The sequence below is a fragment of the Leopardus geoffroyi genome, chromosome C2 (assembly GCF_018350155.1).
Source record: "Leopardus geoffroyi isolate Oge1 chromosome C2, O.geoffroyi_Oge1_pat1.0, whole genome shotgun sequence".
NCBI lineage: Eukaryota > Metazoa > Chordata > Mammalia > Carnivora > Felidae > Leopardus > Leopardus geoffroyi.
Genome location: NC_059333.1, coordinates 11,570,843 through 11,589,183, shown reverse-complemented (window position 1 = coordinate 11,589,183; position 18,341 = coordinate 11,570,843). Strand labels below are relative to the sequence as shown.

The 18,341-nt window shown below is 40.4% G+C and overlaps 1 protein-coding gene across 13 annotated transcripts in view; it reads left to right on the top strand.

Annotated features, from left to right (window-relative positions):
- ITSN1 (intersectin 1) overlaps positions 1 to 18,341 on the top strand; it is a 221,636-nt gene that overhangs the window by 85,282 nt on the left and 118,013 nt on the right. For 12 of the 13 annotated variants that reach the window (XM_045501474.1, XM_045501472.1, XM_045501473.1 and 9 more), the window contains exons 6-9: positions 5,988 to 6,167; positions 7,964 to 8,060; positions 10,577 to 10,677; positions 17,790 to 17,853. In XM_045501474.1, coding sequence (XP_045357430.1) covers positions 5,988 to 6,167; positions 7,964 to 8,060; positions 10,577 to 10,677; positions 17,790 to 17,853 — 442 coding nt within the window. Of the gene's footprint in view, positions 1 to 5,987; positions 6,168 to 7,963; positions 8,061 to 10,576; positions 10,678 to 15,556; positions 15,562 to 17,789; positions 17,854 to 18,341 lie in introns of those variants that run through there. The other variant, XM_045501476.1, reaches the window with a different exon arrangement.

Here is an 18,341-nt window from a genome sequence, read left to right as displayed (position 1 = left end):
TTGCCATTAAAAACACCTCTGAGCGTTGCCTTTCTCTTGAGGTTTAGCCACAAGACTGGTGGTTATAAGGCAAAAGGTGCAGGTCAAGCAAACAGGATAGCGATCCAAGGGAAGAGGGGAAAACTCAGGAAATCACACAGGAGCAAAGGCTAGGAAGAGCAGGGGTGAAGAGTATGGTCAGCTCATAGTGCCCGGGGTCCTTGGTCTTGTCCATTGTGTTCCCAGTCCTGATCCCTTAGTTAGCTGGCTTCTTTCAGTGGAAGTGGCTCTGAATCTCATGAAGGTCCCTGTAGCCAATGCTTGGTCAGGACCCATGGGTTAAAACAGCTAAAAGGTGTTTGGTTGTCTTTTGGCCTCCCTTCTGGGGCTGCAAGAAGAAACCTCAGAGGGGAGGAAGAGTCAAATAACCAGAGGCATCCCATTTCCTCTTTTTCCCTCAAACCCGGGGTCAGTAATTCTTCCTCTAACATTTAATATGTCTTCTCTTGTTCCATTCTGCAGCAGGACTTTCAACTCTAGAGACATTGCTGATTTATTCCCACAAGGTTGCGGCCTCTCTGCCCAGGCGGTTTTACCGTCACCTAAGTAACCTGTCACTGTCTCTGAGGGCACCTGGGATCTCTGAGCTGCCATTCCCCAGTCCTGAGCTCTTCCCCTAGGCTTCCCCACTGCCTTTCCTTCCCTCCTTCCCATCACACCAGCATCCTCAGGAAATTAGTTTCAAGAAAGGAATCACCAGGGAATATCAGAACATGAGAGAAGTTAAAAGTACATTGTGCCCTAACCAGGTTTGCCCAGGTTAACTCAAAGATCTGACCTTTGCTAGTCTTTCTAGTTCCACCTCTCAGCTCGACCCCAGGTAATTTTTTTTTTATACTTCTTACATGGCTACTTTTGAGAAGAAAATAATTTGTTACTAGTATCATTATTTTCTAATTAATATTAAAAATTATCTGACCATGCATTTCCTACCACTTACATATTATACTTTCGCGTGTATTTTATTTGGTCACAACAATAACCCTAAAATACACAGAAATTATTAGGCCTGTTATGAGAGAATTAAGATTCTACGAAGGTGAACAGTTTGCTTAAGACCATATTTCTAGAAAGGGAGGTAGAACCTGTCCAAACATACAGTTTTTCCCTATTTACCTTCCCACTGTCATTATCACCAAACCGTATGGGTGGCGTGGAACGTAACTGTTCCTGGGTTCATTGTCTGCGTGGGTGCTAAGACACATGTTAACATGTGGAACTGAGGCCAATTAGGGGTTGATCAACTCCCCTATGTGAAGGAGAGGAAATGGGGTACAGTGATACTGTGACTTGCTTAAGGACAGCCAGCTATATTCCAGGAAATTCTGTGAGTGTTCCTGGTATCTTCCCTCAGTGTGTTTGCACACAGCAGAATTCTTCTTTGACTCTGAATCCAACTGTTTCAGGGAGGGGTTATTTGTCTTTTGCTTGTTTATTTGCCAGATCCCATGGTTTTTATTAGATCGAACCATTATTTTTAAACCCCAACTGTGTGTCCCTAGTTGCTAGGAACATGTTGGTGAACAAGATATCATGGCTCCTGCTGCTTTGAAGCTTCTCGTGAAGCTGGAGAAAGCAAGCATATGGATGAATTATTTCAGGGCAAGATAAAAGCAATCAGTTCTGTAAAACAGGGTAATAGGATAGAGATGCTGACAGGACAGGTTGAGCAGGGCAGAATTCTCTGAAAAGAGATGACTTTGAGCTGAATTAGAGATGAGAGCCATGTGAAGGAAGACCTAGGAGAGAACGTTCCAGGCAAAAGGAATAGCAGTTGCAAAGATCCTAAGGCAAAAATGAAGCTGTTTATGTGCAAGAAACAGAAATGAGAGCACTGTAGCTGAGGTATTTGTGGGCCTTCAGGTCAGGGAGGTAAGGCAAGAGCCAGATGTTTAGGGCCTAATAAAACCACTAATGAGTGAGAATCTTTTTTTCTTTCTTTCTTAAAAGTTTATTTATTTGGAAAGAGAGAGCGAGCACAAGCTGGGGAGGGACAGAGAGAGGGGGAGACAGAATCCCAAGTAGGTTCCATGCTATTAGCATAGAGCCTCATGCTCACAAACTGTGAGATCATGAACTCACAAACTGTGAGATCATGAACTGAGCTGAGCTCAAGAGTTGGACACTTAACCAACTGCGCCACCCAGGCTCCCCTATAATTTTTTTTTTTCTAAGTGCAGTGAAAAGCTACAGAGAGCTTATGGGTAAGAGAGTACATGGTTGGTAGACATTTAATTTTTTTTATAACATTTATTTTTGAGAGACAGAGCATGAGCAGGGGAGGGGCAGAGAGAGGGGGAGACACAGAATCTGAAGCAGGCTCTGAGCTCTGAGCTGTCAGCATAGAGCCTGACGCGGGGCTTGAACTCACAAACCACCAGATCATGACCTGAGCTGAAGTCAGACGCTCAACCGACTGAGCCACCCAGGCACCCCGTGGTTGACAGACATTTAGAAAAAATAATCTGTGTTATCTGAAGACTGGACTGCAAGGGGACAAGAGTAGAATCAGGGAAGTCAGTAAGGGGGTTTTTGCCATGGGCAAGAGGTAGCGGGGATTTAGATCTGGGTGTTAATAATCAATGTGGAAGAAAAATAAATCAAATCTTGGTGATGTTAAGTGTGAGGGGCCTCGTGCATTTGCAAGGAGGCAGATGAATCCATGGGTCTGGAACTCAGAAGAAGGATCTATCAGCTCTGGGAGAATTTGAGTATGGATGGCATTGAAATCCCTGGCACTGGATAAAATACCCTAGAATGTGCAACTAGAGTAGGCAGGAGACCTGGGAGCAGGCCTTGCTGTGCTGGGACATTTAAGGGTGTAGTAAAAGGGAAGAAGCCAGGAGTGAAATAGGAGAAGGTTGTTGTCCCATTAGCCAAGAAAGCGTTTTTCAAGGAGGCAGAGCTCCCTTGTTGGATTTGCTTCTGAGAGATTGAGTAATAGGACAGAAAAATGATTGGATTTTACAAGATGGATTTGTATATGACCTTGAAAAGCAGTTTCATTGGAGTGGTAGAGACTCAAGCCTGCTTGAAGGAAAAGGGGAGAGTGCTACTGGAAAGGAGAGAGAAAGCTGGAGGAGCATGTCAGCTGAAGGCTGGTGTGTTTAGGATGAGGAGTGCTCCTGCATTTTTAGAGAAGTGAGGGAAAACCCAGTGGTTGAGGAGAGATGGGAAAATTTCAGGAATTAAAATTTAGGAGAGTCCAGAGAAATTATATCTAAAACACAGCCTCCAGTAGATGGATTTCTTTAGAAATATTTAGAAAATGTTCATTCAGAAAAGGTAGTCAACTGGTAAAAGGATGTTAGTCTTTGTAGTGGTTATTTAAAAGCTGGCGGAACAAGGCTTCCTCATGGGACAAGTCCCTACCCTGAGGAGAAATGACTGGGAGTCGAATCCAAATTGAGCAGGGCGGCAACACAGACACGAAAGAAGGAGAAGGTCCAGACCAACGTGGAGGTGGAGGACAGAGGCTGGAAATCCCAGGAAGCAAGGCTCACATAAAAATGAGCCACAGGCAGCATCAGGCAAGGTCAAATCCCACACAAAGTTATTATTAGGAAAAGGAGAATAAAGAGCTGAATGACAGCTCTGTGGACAATGAGGGCATCCCAGGAACCTACAATTTCAAAACAAGCTGAAAAATGGGGCGCCTGGGTGGCGCAGTCGGTTAAGTGTCCGACTTCAGCCAGGTCACGATCTCGCGGTCCGTGAGTTCGAGCCCTGCGTCAGGCTCTGGGCTGATGGCTCAGAGCCTGGAGCCTGTTTCCGATTCTGTGTCTCCCTCTCTCTCTGCCCCTCCCCCGTTCATACTCTGTCTCTCTCTGTCCCAAAAATAAATAAACGTTGAAAAAAAAAAATAAAAAAAAAAAAACAAGCTGAAAAATACTAAGAAAATGACACAAGTCGTGAAAGACCAACACAATCAGAATTTTAAAGCCTCGGAAATAAGGCGACAGAACTCAGAAAAGAATGAGAAATAAAAGAAAAAGTCATTTCAGAACTGAAGACAAACCAGAAGCAGCACAAGAGATGCTATCAGAAGAGAAACAAGGTGAAAAGAGGAAGATTTCAAACATTAAGAAGAAATGCACAAGAGATAAAAAGGATTTGAGAAAAAGTGACCGATATTGAAGGCAAAGGAAAGTGAATGTATGGTAGTTGGGAGTACCTGAAGAAGGAAACCAAAGCAAGGAAAGAGAACAAATGGTAAAGACTAGTTTAAGACAACTTGCTGGAAATAAAAGATTTGACACTTTATTGGAAAGAAGATATCATATGCTTGAGAATGTCAACCTGGAGAAACCAACACTAAGATAAATTCTACAAAAACAAAAAATTATTTGGGTATATAGCAAAAGAAAGCACATGACTTACAAGAGGAAGAAAATTAGAATGTCTTCAGACTTCTCTATAGCAGTGCTTGATGCCAAAAAAAACGGAGTAATATATTTAGGATTGTGGAGGAAAGACAAAGCCAAGAATTTTGCATCCAGAAAAACCATGCCACCAAATTTTCCAACTCTCCAGACACTAACTTATTTTTTTATGATTAATTCTGGTGGTAACTACTGAAATTAGAGTCAGATTCTAAGGGTTGAAGGGCCCAGTCCCACAAGGCTGCCCTTACTTCAGACTTGAGTCACAAGCCCTGAGTTGGCTAGGGTACCCATACTTCTGTCTGACTTGACTACAAAGTCAGAGGCTCCCACACACCCTTCTTCCCCTTTCTGAATTTGCTACAACAGCTCACAAAACTGAGAGAAACATTTACTTAGGTTTACTAGTTTGTTATAAAGCATATGACAAAGGATACATACAGATGAACAGGCAGATGAAGGGGTGTATAAGGGCGAGGCCCAGAAGGGTCCTGTGTGTAAGTGCTTCTGTCCTGACGGAGTTGGGGTGTGCCACCCTCCCAGCATGTGGATGTGTTTACCAGCCTGGAAGCTCTCCAAACCCTGTAATGTAGGAGTTTCTATGGAGGCTTCATTGCTATGGTGTGATTGATGACATCCTTGGCCATTGACTAGCTCAATCTCCAGCCCCTGTACCCTCCCCTGAGGTCTGTGTGGAGGTGGGGAGGGGTGGGATGGGATTGAAAGTTGCAATCCTCTAACCATGCCTTGGTCTTTCCTGTGATCAGCTCCCATCCGGTAGGTATTCTGGGGGCCCCCAGCCACCAGTCATCTTATTTAAATACAAAAAGACTTCTATCACTCTAGAGATTCCAGGGGTCTTAGAAGCTCTTGTGTCAGGAACCAGGGACCAAGACCTAATACTGTGTAACAAAAGATGTTCCTATCAGTCAGGAAATCACAAGGGTTTTAGGAGCTCTGCCAGGAACCAGGGACAAAGACCAGATATATGTATCTTTTTATGACACAATATCACAAGTTCAGACAGAGAAACAAAAAAGAAAGGAAACATTGATCATTTCTTCATTCTTTGGTTAGAATCCTCTAACCAAGAGAAACTCCTCCATGAAAATGTTTGGTTACTCTGAGGTTGAATATGTAAAGGAAAGGCAGGATAAATGTTTGATTTCTTTTCCTCCTTTATTTATACTAGTTTTCAAAATAAATTGATTACCTATGGTGACCAATTAGGATTTTTTTCAATATAATTATGAATTCACAAATTTAATTCCCTCTGTGGCTTTCATTCCATTGCAGTTATTATTCTTATTGACCCTCAACTTTGGCCGGTAGATGCCTTTTCAAGTTGGATCTTGTGCCCTTAGGATATGATTGATTCTTGACATAATTTTTGGTACTCTCCAAAACGATTAATGTGAATTTATATTTTTTTTGTGAATTTCTATTTTAAATGAAAATATATTAGAGCTGGAAAGCAAGTTTCTTCTTCAAACACTCCTGGATTAATTGTCATTGAACGTGGAAAGGTGGTTCCATGTGACTTTTGCTGGGATTTTTTCTTCCTAGGAATAGGAGGCATCGCCAGCATGCCGCCACTCACAGCTGTTGCTCCGGTGCCAATGGGATCCATTCCAGTTGTCGGAATGTCTCCACCTCTAGTATCTTCTGTTCCTACAGCAGCAGTGCCTCCCCTGGCTAACGGGGCTCCCCCTGTTATACAACCTCTACCCGCATTTGCTCATCCTGGTATGTGACCTGCTGAATCCACAGACTGACTTTTTACAACTTGTGTTTTACTCTTCGCTCTTGTTAAATCTTCTGTCATCACTCTCTGATTACATTTGAATGGCATTTTATTCCGGAGGAAGATATCTTCCTTTTTTTTTAAATTTAATATCTCACTTTTTCCCAGCACACTGAATAGGATGTGTTAGGCTAGGGAGAGGTAACGGAGAATGAAATTATGGAGCTCTGGTACCATTATGGACAAAGGTGAACTCAACAGCTAAAACCAAGAGCATAATTTCCTTTCAAGGGCTTGACAGGAGCGACTCAAGTTCGATCAGTAGTAGTTGAACATTTTCTCTTCCCATGTGTCAGTTACTACTTTTCTTCAGCTGCTATGAATTGCTAATAAGTAAGCCATTCCCTTAGGAGAATGGGGAGAAAAAAAGAACACAGCTATTTTTTTTTTTTTTTTTTTTTGAGGAGGTGGAGTGAATCAGGAGGAAGGGGGAAGGAAGTTGATTAAATGGCTAAATACATTAAAGACGGAGTATTACCTGCTTGCTTCATTGATGGAAAGGATTAAAAGGTTCCTGGTGTAGTTAATTTCATTTTGAGACTTTATTTGAAGTCTTTTTCCCTTTAGTGAAAAGAAAGCATAAACTGTAGATGTGGTCTACACATCTAATGAATTCTTATCCGGGGATAAAGTATTTTTTTAAAAAAGTACTTGGGATATGTCTGTGTAATTTCAGTAGCGATGATGGCCTGGATTTTAGCCATGGGTAATGATTATGTTTGAATGGTTATTTCTCTGCCCAGTTCCCTGGATTTATTCCATCTGTCAAGATCTGTCTGTAAGTTATAGCTAAAGAATCTGAAGGCAGCACTTTTTTTTTTCTTTTTTTAAGATTTTCTTGTCCCATGTAGTTTACCTTTCATATGTGGCCATGGCTATAGACATGATGGCAGCTGTAAAAGTTGTTGCAGTTACTTTTCAAGTAGCATCTGTGAATGCATGTGCTCTGTCTTGTTTTCTTTTGGGCTTAATAGCAAATGTTGCAAGACAATAGGCCAGGAGGTGGGGAATGTGGCTGAGACTCAGCTTATTTTCCTGGCACCCAGCTAACCAGTCCTAATGGGAATCAGACACAAAGGCTGACCCTCTCTAGCATCCCATGTTATCTGGCCGGGACTGCAAGGCTGGGACCTTTTGTTTCCTTTATCTGGACCTAATACTTCTGCTCCTTTAGCACAGTTAAGAAAATGCCATCCTATGTATTTAAGCTGTTGCTTCTTTAACTATGGGAACAGATCCCGTAAGATGTGATACAGGGGCATCTGGGTGGCTAAGTCGGTTAAGCGGCCAACTCTTGGTTTTGGCTCATGATTTCACAGTTTGTGGGTTCAAGCCCTGCGTCAGGCTCTGCGCTAACATTGAGGAGCCTGCTTGGGATTCTCTCTCTGCCCCTCCCCTGCTTGTGTGCTCTCTCCTCTCTCTCTCTCTCTCTCAAAATAAATAAATAAATAAATAAATTTACAAAAAAAAAGATGTGATATGAAACTTTTAACAAAGAGTTATGGGTTGTAAACATTACTACTTAGTAAGGTGATTTTCAGTAGGAATGAGTAAATCTAGAAAAATTTTTGGCAAGGGGCAGGGAGTGGAGGAAATCACTCTTTTTGAGTCCAGGGTAGTAAGGGAGGAATAATTTCTGCCTCAGATTTGGTGAGTATATATTTTAATTTTCACTAATAGGAAAATGTTTCTTTTCTTTGTAGGATTAAAATTATTCACCATTTATTTATTTTTACAGCAGCCACATTGCCAAAGAGCTCTTCCTTCAGTAGATCTGGTCCAGGGTCACAATTAAACACTAAATTACAGAAGGCACAGTCATTTGATGTGGCTAGGTAAGTGTGTTTATTTCTAAATTGGCATTGGATTAAAGCCATTATCTGATTAACATCTAAAACTGAAAGTGAATTAACTATGTTCTTTATTATCTTTTATTTTGTAGGATGCCAATAATTAGTTCTGGATGATGTTACTAGGTTTTATCACTTACATGTAGAGATGACAAATAAAGAACATGACATTTCCTTAAAAAACTTTGGGTGTTCTTTTTTTAATAACAAAAACAAATAGCTACTAGTTTTACTAATGTTTAAAAATAATAAAATAGAACTCCAGGTAGGAGGGGGAAATGAACTCTTTTCTATTAACCCTTTACATATTTATAGAAAATTTTATATGAAGATTAGAGCCACAGTTGGCCTTATCTTTTATTCTATCTCAGATAATCTCATGGAATTTGCCCAAGATAACATAGCTCCTAAATGATAGAGCCAGGAGTTTAACTGAGTTCTTTCTGATTTTAAGGCATGAGTTCTTACCTGAAAGTTTGCTCTGAAAACTTCAACTAATGGTGGTACACAGATACTTGTCTTCCGCTCGTTAAGGTTTTATTCCTAAGACTCAGGAACATTGCTGAACATCTACTTGCCAAACATTTGTTAATCCCATTCCGTGCCCCCAACCACCTGCAGTAGATACCGGCTCAGAATTGTGAATTAGGAAATAAACCCAAAGAAGCGATCATCCTCACTTACAGTTTACATTTTACCACAAGGTAGAACTGAGATTTAAACTCAGATGATTCAACACTGAATTCCCTGTTTCTTAGTCTTTCTCCTATACATGCTGAAGTTTTGAGTTTTCTGTGACTCTCCACAAGGGATTTTGAAATCTGCCTTAAAATTGTGTGTGACTGGGGCACCTGGGTGGTTGGTTCAGTTGGTTAAGCATCCCATGACTCTTGATTTCGCCTCAGGGCATGATCTCACGACTTGTGGGTTCAAAGCCCCCCACCCCCCACCCAGGCTCTGCCCTGATAGTGCGGAGCCTACTTGGGCTTTTCTCTCTCTCTGCCCCTCCCTCTCTCTCTCAATATAAATAAACAAACTTAAAACATTAAAAAATTGATTTGTGCCATAAGAATGAATAAGTAATCAGTATTAGCAAACAGTAATGTTATTAAGGCAACTGGTTGTGGGGGGGTCAGATTGGTAGTCATCTTTTTAGTAATTTCAATTTCCAGCAAATTTTTAGAATGTGGCATCTAATTTTTGGTTACCTGCTAATGAGTTTTTAGTCCCTTTAAGTTTTCAGGGAAGTCTCAGCAGAAAACTATGACTTGATAAGTGTAATCTGGGGCAGCTTCTGTGTGCAACACCCTATATTCCTGGGGTGCAGGAGAAAGATAATTAGCTTTTGACAAATAGGCAAGAGTTGGAATCAGCATAAATTAGTTTAAAATGAGAGGGCTGTTGCAGAAGTACTCACAGCAGAATCGACCTTGGTAAGTGTTTTTTATTAAGAAATTTATAATAGTTGAAAACGTGAATGTAATTAGGTACTCTTAAAGTGCTTGGGAGCCGTTTCCAATGCATTATGAAGTATATGTTGTTAAGTATAAGTGCATAGGTAACACATGTAAATGATGACTGAGAGGTTCAATTTATGATTAAAACTTTGCTTTTACATATGAGGAATAGATATCTTTGTTGAAATGAAAGGAAATTGCAAATGGGGTATTAGTTACAATCTGTTCTGGAAGTGAAATGCCATTGAGAGCTTAGCCATTGTGTTTAAATTGCCCTATTTAGACACCAGGCTCTTAACAAGCCATAGGTACCAATGTGATAGAACAACTCTGAGGACCTCGTCACTAAGGAGGTGTAGACCCAGTTGACTCCTGGCAGGGGTTTTCTTGGGTCAGGCTTGCTGCACGTTGGCAAGAAAAGGTCAGCACTTGATTGCACTTAAAGAAAGCAAAGTCCCTTCCATTACCGCCCCACTGATTTGCCGTGACCCTGGAAATGTTCTGTTCTCTCTGGGCAACTCTCCATTTGTGGGAATTTAAACTTCCCAGAATGAAATGATTTCCCTTCATTAAGAACTATATCCTGTCTTTTGCTGAATAGAAAGTTACACATGTTAAAGAATTAATACCTTTAAAGGCAGCTACCTGTTTGTTATCAGCATTGCTTTTTGAGCTGAAAGAGAACTGTTCTAGAAGTTAGGAAAAGCCTGGACATTTTTGTATCATTTTAGATCCAAAGAGGTCTTTCCGTATTTTGTAGAGGCTTCCAGTTATTAAATTGTGTGTATAACTTGGAACAGCCACTTATTCTATTGTGTTTACCCTTGATTCTGGAAAAATAATGAGCATGTCTGTTTTGAGAGAAATGTTTATAACCTTAAAATATGGAAATACTCATTACAGAAAATTCAGAAGTAATGATTAGAAAGCTAATAAAATGTTAAAGCTGGTTTTCTCGGGAAGTTCGTAGTTTACTGGTGTCAAAAGAATGTAAATATGTTCTTCACTGTTCATCCTTTTACCCCTCCTTCCTCTTCCCCACAGTGCCCCTCCCGCGGCAGAATGGGCTGTCCCTCAGTCATCCAGACTGAAATACAGACAGTTATTCAATAGTCATGACAAAACTATGAGTGGACACTTAACAGGTATTTGCAAATGAGAATTAATTTTGTGAAATATGATTTTTATTCCAAATCCAAATTGCTTCCAGATGTTGGGCCAAAGATATTTTCCAAATGCCTTTCTCTATTTGCTTTTTTCTAAACAAGGTTTTCATTGTCCTTCTTATGTTAAGTTCTCATCTACTGATAATGCCACAGTGCCTAAGGCTTTGACCCCGTTGCTTCTTGGTAAATGGAACATAGACCAAGGATCTTTCTGCACAGTGGATCCCACCAGTACGCAAAGCAAAGCACTCTCGCACAGAAGCACTGCTGTAAACCAAAACTGGTTCAGGTTCTGAAGTTCAACTTAGTAGATGAACTTGAAACTGTCTACTCAAAGAGTCAGCATTCAGGGGCGCCTGGGTGGCACAGTCGGTTAAGCGTCGGACTTCAGCCAGGTCACGATCTCGCGGTCCGTGAGTTCGAGCCCCGCGTCGGGCTCTGGGCTGATGGCTCAGAGCCTGGAGCCTGTTTCCGATTCTGTGTCTCCCTCTCTCTCTGCCCCTCCCCCGTTCATGCTGTGTCTCTCTCTGTCCCAAAAATAAATAAATGTTGAAAAAAAAAAAAATTTAAAAAAAGAGTCAGCATTCAAGGCAGTATGCAGGGTGGAAGTAAGTGGCTGGTGAGTTTGGCACCTGGCTCTGCCACTAACTAGCTGGAGATCACTTTTCCTATTTAGATCTCATTCCTTGTACAAGGGGCCAGAGTTAAGTTATATGAACTCCGTGGGTTTAAAAATAAAAAAAAGATTCTGTTATTTATATCAGAAGGATAGAAAGGATTTTAGGATACTCTCCAGAAACCTTTCTACAGTAGCCTCCAGGCTCCAAGCTGTCGGCACAGAACCTGACACAGGGCTCGAACCCACAGACCATGAGATCATGACCTGAGTCGAAGTCAGAAGCTTAATCAACTGAGCCACCCAGGGGCCCCTCCAGAAACGTTTCTAATGAGAGTTAAACACTTAAAATTGATTAGAGAATTATAAAGAAAATTGTAATATTATTTATTTTTATTTTTTTATTTTTTTATTTAAAAAAAATTTTTTTTTTCAACGTTTATTTATTTTTGGGACAGAGAGAGACAGAGCATGAATGGGGGAGGCGCAGAGAGAGAGGGAGACACAGAATCGGAAACAGGCTCCAGGCTCTCAGCCATCAGCCCAGAGCCTGACGCGGGGCTCGAACTCCCGGACCGCGAGATCGTGACCTGGCTGAAGTCGGACGCTCAACTGACTGCGCCACCCAGGCGCCCCAAGAAAATTGTAATTTTAATAAAGGAAAATAGAGACATCTGATACAAACTTTGAGAAAGAAAAAAATGTGACTGTCCTCTAACAAATACAGAAGGAAGGCGAGAGAGTTAATTTGCCTGAAGTAGAGACGCACTGGTATATAACACAAAATTTAAAGTTCTGATTCTATCTTATTATATTACAATTGCAATTTTTACTTCGAAAAGAAAAATTCATCTGTTAAAAAATTTCAGGGTTCAGTGAGATTTGGAAGGGTCTGATCTAATCTGGAGCCTTATCCCTCATAAAGTGTATCACAGTTTTCTCAAATAAGGATATGTTTATATCTGGGGGGGGGTGCAAATTGTAGTTATACACAAATATTCTAAATGCCACGCTCACTCTCTGCTAAAACAGTACCTGTCATTTTTATACATGGCATGAGAAACCAGTCCAACTCATCCAAGCACTGAAGGAATATTCAATAGTGATAGTTTTTTTTTTTTTTTTCAACGTTTATTTATTTTTGGAACAGAGAGAGACAGAGCATGAACGGGGGAGGGGCAGAGAGAGAGGGAGACACAGAATCGGAAACAGGCTCCAGGCTCTGAGCCATCAGCCCAGAGCCGGACGCGGGGCTCGAACTCACGGACGGTGAGATCGTGACCTGGCTGAAGTCGGACGCTTAACCGACTGCGCCACCCAGGCGCCCCAATAGTGATAGTTTTAAGTATAATGCAACGTGGTTTATTTCACACCAGTGCTCCAAACAGACCCAGAACTGCATTGTCCGTAAATCTGAAAACAATTTTTCAGGGCATTGTTGGTGTATGCTGTGAATGAGTTAGGTAGTATTCAGATGTGACATTGATGTGGAAATTCTTTCTTGGGAGGATTTGTATTTTATGACTGAAGTGCGGTGTCTTCATTCCAAAGATGACGACCCAGTCACTCGAATATTTAGAACTTTTAATATCTGAGACAAACAGTAAAATTTGAAATATACGAGAAGGAGCAGATTTGTGTTAATGTTCATCTACATACTTACTACTGTCTTGTCCTGGAAAGAATTCATTTATTTATTTATTTATTTTTATTTATTTATTTATTTATTTATTTTAACGTTTATTTATTTTTGAGACAGAGAGAGACAGAGCATGAATGGGGGAGGGTCAGAGAGAGGGAGACACAGAATCCGAAACAGGCTCCAGGCTCCAGCTGTCAGCACAGAGCCTGACGCGGGGCCCGAACCCACGGACCCCGAGATCATGATCTGAGCTGAAGTCAGACGTTTAACCGACTGAGCCACCCAGGCGCCCCTGTCCTGGAAAGAACTTAAAATGGGAATTTTATCTTCAAGCTAGATCTTTGTATAGTCGTGTAAAATAGATTTATTACAGTAAACTTAAAAATAACAAGTGAAAGAAATTTGTTTTCCCTTTATGAGGAATCAATATAGGCTGTGTTTTAGACTAAATAAAACTGGATGGAAGCGGACCCGGTTTGTTGTGATGGATGAAATACAAAGATAATTGTCATGATCACAGCTATGAAAATAATGATTTGAGTCCTGAACCCCAAAGCAGTTCTCGTTCAGTTTAAGGATAGGAAGACTATCAAGAAACTTGAGAAGAGGTCCCAGATCATAGAGGCCCAAATGAAATATATAATATTCTTAATCTCATGTTTTTCTTCTCTAGTAGTTTTGTTTTGTGTGTGTGGATTCATGTTTTGATGGAGTTAAAAAGCAATTTTACAACTTACATGTAATTAGAATTTTTAAATCTAATGTAGTAGTTCTCAGCCTTGCAGTTGTGACATCCTAATGTTATGAACACCAGTTAAAGTATAGGATTTGTGGAAAATTTATGTTTTAATATTAATTAGAGTAGGATGTAGGTCATCCTTAGACCGTGACTTCCACCCGCTTGCATTCACCTGTGTTTTGGAGTGGAGTGGAATTATAGTTAGCACTCCCAGGAATTGTGCGTAACCTGCAGCTTAGCAGATCTGTGCTATAGCCTGTGTTAATATACTGTTGTTAATGCCCATTGTTAATATACTGTTGTTGGTGGTTAGAGGGATTGCTGATTGTTGCTGTGTTTTATTTTCACATACTTCTTTTGGATCCTACCAATTTCTTTTCTTTTTTTTTTTTTTTAAATGTTTATTTATTTTTGAGAGAGAGATTGACAGAGTGTGAGCAGGGGAGGGGCAGAGAGAGAGAGACAGAATCTGAAGCAGGCTCCAGGCTCTGAGCTGTCAGCGCAGAGCCTGATGCAGGGCTCAAACTCACAAACCGCGAGATCATGACCTGAGCTGAAGTCGGACGCTCAACCAACTGAGCCACCCAGGTGCCCCATGGATGCTACCAATTTCTGGCTACATCTGTAAGAGTATGTTGTGGGCATAAGAATGCCATTGATTGGTCCTAAGCAGAAGAAAGTGAGGCTGTCTGAGCTCGTGATAGGAGCTTGTCCACCATGGGAAGTGAAGCTAATCTAGCAGTGGCACAATTTACCCCCCTGGGCTGATTTAGCTGATACACCTGCTTAGGTGGACACCCCCTTGTTCCTTCACAACTGGATGTGTATGCTATTACACGCTCTTAAAAGAGACAATCTTATAAAATAGAGAGGGCCCATTCTATAATTAAGTTTCTATATGTAGCTGTAGAATTCTGACAACTTCATCAATGCTAGCCTTCTCCTCAAAGAGGAATTTTCTTATCTTGCATTCTGAACCAATGAATGTGCTACTTGGTTATTCATATATTAATCACAAAAGCTAAAGTCTTAGTCATTGTTTGTGATAAATTAACTTCATTTAATTATCTGGGGCACCTGGGTGGCTCAGTCATTTAAACTTCATTTCATTTCTCTGTCCTTTCCATGCATGCTTCCCTATGCAAACATGGATGCCCATGTAGGGTTTAGGAACTTGGGATTTCCGTTTATCCCCATAATGTTTCCATATAAGCCAGTACTACAAAACTGGTATCTTTTTATGGATGTAGGCTTCCACAGGATAGTTCTCTGTATTCAGAGTTCAATTTTATGCTGTTCTGTTATGATAAGAGGCCATCTTGGGTATTGGTGGTCTATTTTGATGCTTCATAACCTTGTCTTAGGACATATAGAGTCAAGTATGAGAATCACAAAAGACAATTGTGGCCTTGTAGTATGGTATTTAACAAACTTTTTCTGTAAAGAGCAAAATGATAAACATGTTAGGCTTGCATTTTAGTCTGTCACAACTACTCAACTTTGCCATTGTAGTACAAAAGTAGCCATATTGTCATGCTTAAGTGAATGGGCATGGCAGTGTTTCAATAAAATTTTATTTACAAAAACAGATGGTGGACCAGATTTGGCCTGTGGGCTATGGTTTACCAATCCCTGTTCTAGATCATTTCCCTCACTTCAGAGAGAAAGGAACTTCCTCTTAGAGAGTGAAAGTACTTTTGTTAATGTCATATGTCATTAGGGAGTAGGAAGAGTCAGGACTGGCATCCAAATCTCCTGATATCCATCCAGGTCCAGGACCAGTTCTTTTTTTTGTTTATTATTCCATTTTTAAAATATAATTCATTGTCAAGTTGGCTAGCAGACAGTGTATACAGTGTGCTCTTGGTTTTGGGAGTAGATTCCTATGATTCATCGCTTACATACAACACCCATGCTCATCCCAGGTGCCCTCCTCAATGCCCATCACCCATTTTCCTCTCTTCCCCACCCCACCTCCATCAACCCTCAGAATTGGGAGTAGGTGAAATACTAACTTACTTTTATATAGTTCTGAAGTGGAGAGGATTGTTACAAGCATAAATTAAAGCATTCACTAAAGTTTTGCTAATTTCATGTTCCAGCATGCTAAGTACAGTATTAAAGACTAAACAAAATGATCAGTGTACTTTCCTCATATCCCACAGAACTTTTTAGAGCTTTCACATTAATTTAGTAAAGATTGCTTCTTAGATTGTATTCTTAGATACTCTCAGTACACGTGCACACACACATACACAAGCGCGTGCGTGCACGCGCACACACACACACACACACACACACACTCGCATCCAGCAGGAATGTGTACATCTGTTTTGCCAAAACTTAGAATGCTCACTATTCTAAAAAACAAGTGAAAAAAGGCCCCAAACTGAAAACTACCTGAATGCCCATCAACAGAATGATACATAGATTATTACATATTCACAAAATGATACACCACACAGCAGTTAGGGTTAATGTTCTGCAACGTTGAGTAAAATAGGCCAGACTTAACAAGGTCACACTGTACTGTTAGAAGTTAGGCCTCACTTGGTCGAAGGGATGATTAGAAGGCAGCTGGAGAGGGCTTCTGGGGTGCTGTTTCATAATTGGGTATGGTTTACTTGGCCGTTTGGAATTTGGAAAATTAAGCTGTAAACCTGTGCACATGTAAAAATACATATGTATATGTTCATGTGTGCTTTTCTGCCTATATTTTATATGTAAATAAAAGAATATTGTCTGTAATATTAACTACCATTAAGTAAGCACTTTCTATGTGCTAGCATTATGCTAAGTTCTGTGTTATAGTTTCTTATTTGATGAAGCACAGTCTTGTAAATCTGAAAAGGACCTCTGAAATGAGAAAATTTGGTCCATGGGGCGCCTGGGTGGCTCAGTTGGTTATGCATCTGACTTGGGTTCAGATCATGACCTCACAGTTTGTGAGCTCGAGCTCACTGGGCTCTCTCCTGTCAGCACAGTGATCCTCTGTCTCCCTCTCTCTCTGCCCCTCCCCCATTCTCAAAAATAAATAAATAAACATTTAAAAAAAAGAAAAAAGAAAGCAAACTCGGTCCGATTAGTAAGGAAACTGCCTGCCGGCCCCAAGTCACATGGCAAGTTCTCGGGCACTTTGTGTGCTGACACATTGGGGTGATTCTCAGAGGTCCCTAACCACTATTGCTTGCTGTGTAAAAACACATCCATTTTTGTGGGTTTGATGAGGTGCCAATTTGAAAAATGAAATAGCTAAAAGCAAAAATCTATACACAGCAATCTTGCCAATATAATGGTTTAGAATTCCTTGGTCCGTTGTTGGTTGTCCTGGGACCACACCTTGTGAGTCAGTGATAGTAGAAGACATATTTGTCTCTCTCTCCCTAACACTGGTTTATTTTAACACTCAGAATTTCCCACTGTAGACTTCATCTGATATCTAAGGCTAGTTTCATGCCAGAGGTGCAGATATTTACAAGTATTTTAAGAAATGAGAACTGATTTTGAGAGCAGAGTTGGAATTCCGGGAATTCTTTATTGCTAACATCAGAAATGGTTGTGATATTAGACTTGAGCAAGTCACTTTTTTTTTTTTTTTTTAAGACTGTGTAATAAAATGGTTACAAGAGTTGTTCTCTGTAAGGTCCCTTCCTTCTCTAAGATTCTCTGAATCTTCTCTAAATGTGTCTGATAGTAGTCATGGTAGAGACAGCAGGCGGTGGCAGAAGATACTGAATTTAGAGGCCTTAAGTTTTGTAAGTAAAAGCCTGATAGAAATAGAGATGGTAGTCTGGACAAAAGGGCAGGTTATATTTTGAAACTAATCTTTTACATACTCTTTTTTCATTAAGCATTGATTTAACAAGAATTTATTGAGTATGTTCCAGATGCTGTGCTGTGCTTTGTGTTTTTTCCCCTTTTCATTGGCGCTTAATTTCCTTTTGAAAAAGCCCCTTGGGTAATAGCAAATATTGTTCAAAGCACTGTGATTGCAAGAGATTGCAGAGTGCTTAAGTGCACCACACTGGTCTTCCTGGACAGTGAAGATTTGCTGATTCATCTTTATATTTTTTTTTCCCCTGGATTCTGTTTAGGTCCCCAAGCAAGAACTATTCTTATGCAATCAAGTTTACCACAGGCTCAGCTGGCTTCAATTTGGTAAGGAATGAAAAGTTCCTTGGTTTGTATAAAGTGGCTTACATTGGTATGGCTTAATGGGTCTTCAGATTGGTACGATTATTTATAGATGGGGACATAGGGATTGTGCCTAACTTTCCAGTCAGCTGTGATGATTACCTCTCTTTTCCCCCTTTTTGATTTTGAAAAATACAAAAGCAGAGAGATTAATGAATGCTCAAGAACTCCTAACACAGTTTAAGTAAGTCTCAACTTGTGTCTGCCCTGGTTCTCCCCTCCTCCTTCCTGGTTATTTTAAGTCAGATCTCAGTGATTATATCATTTTCATCTGCAGATATTTCAGCCTGTATCTCCAAAAGGGATTTTTTTTTAAGAGGACTATAATATCAGTAGTCGAATAAAAAATTTTCAATAGTAATTCTTATTAAGTTAATCAGGTAGTGTTCAAATTCCTTAGGTTGACTTGTGATTTTTTTGTAGTTGATTGGTTCAAACCAGATGTAAATAAA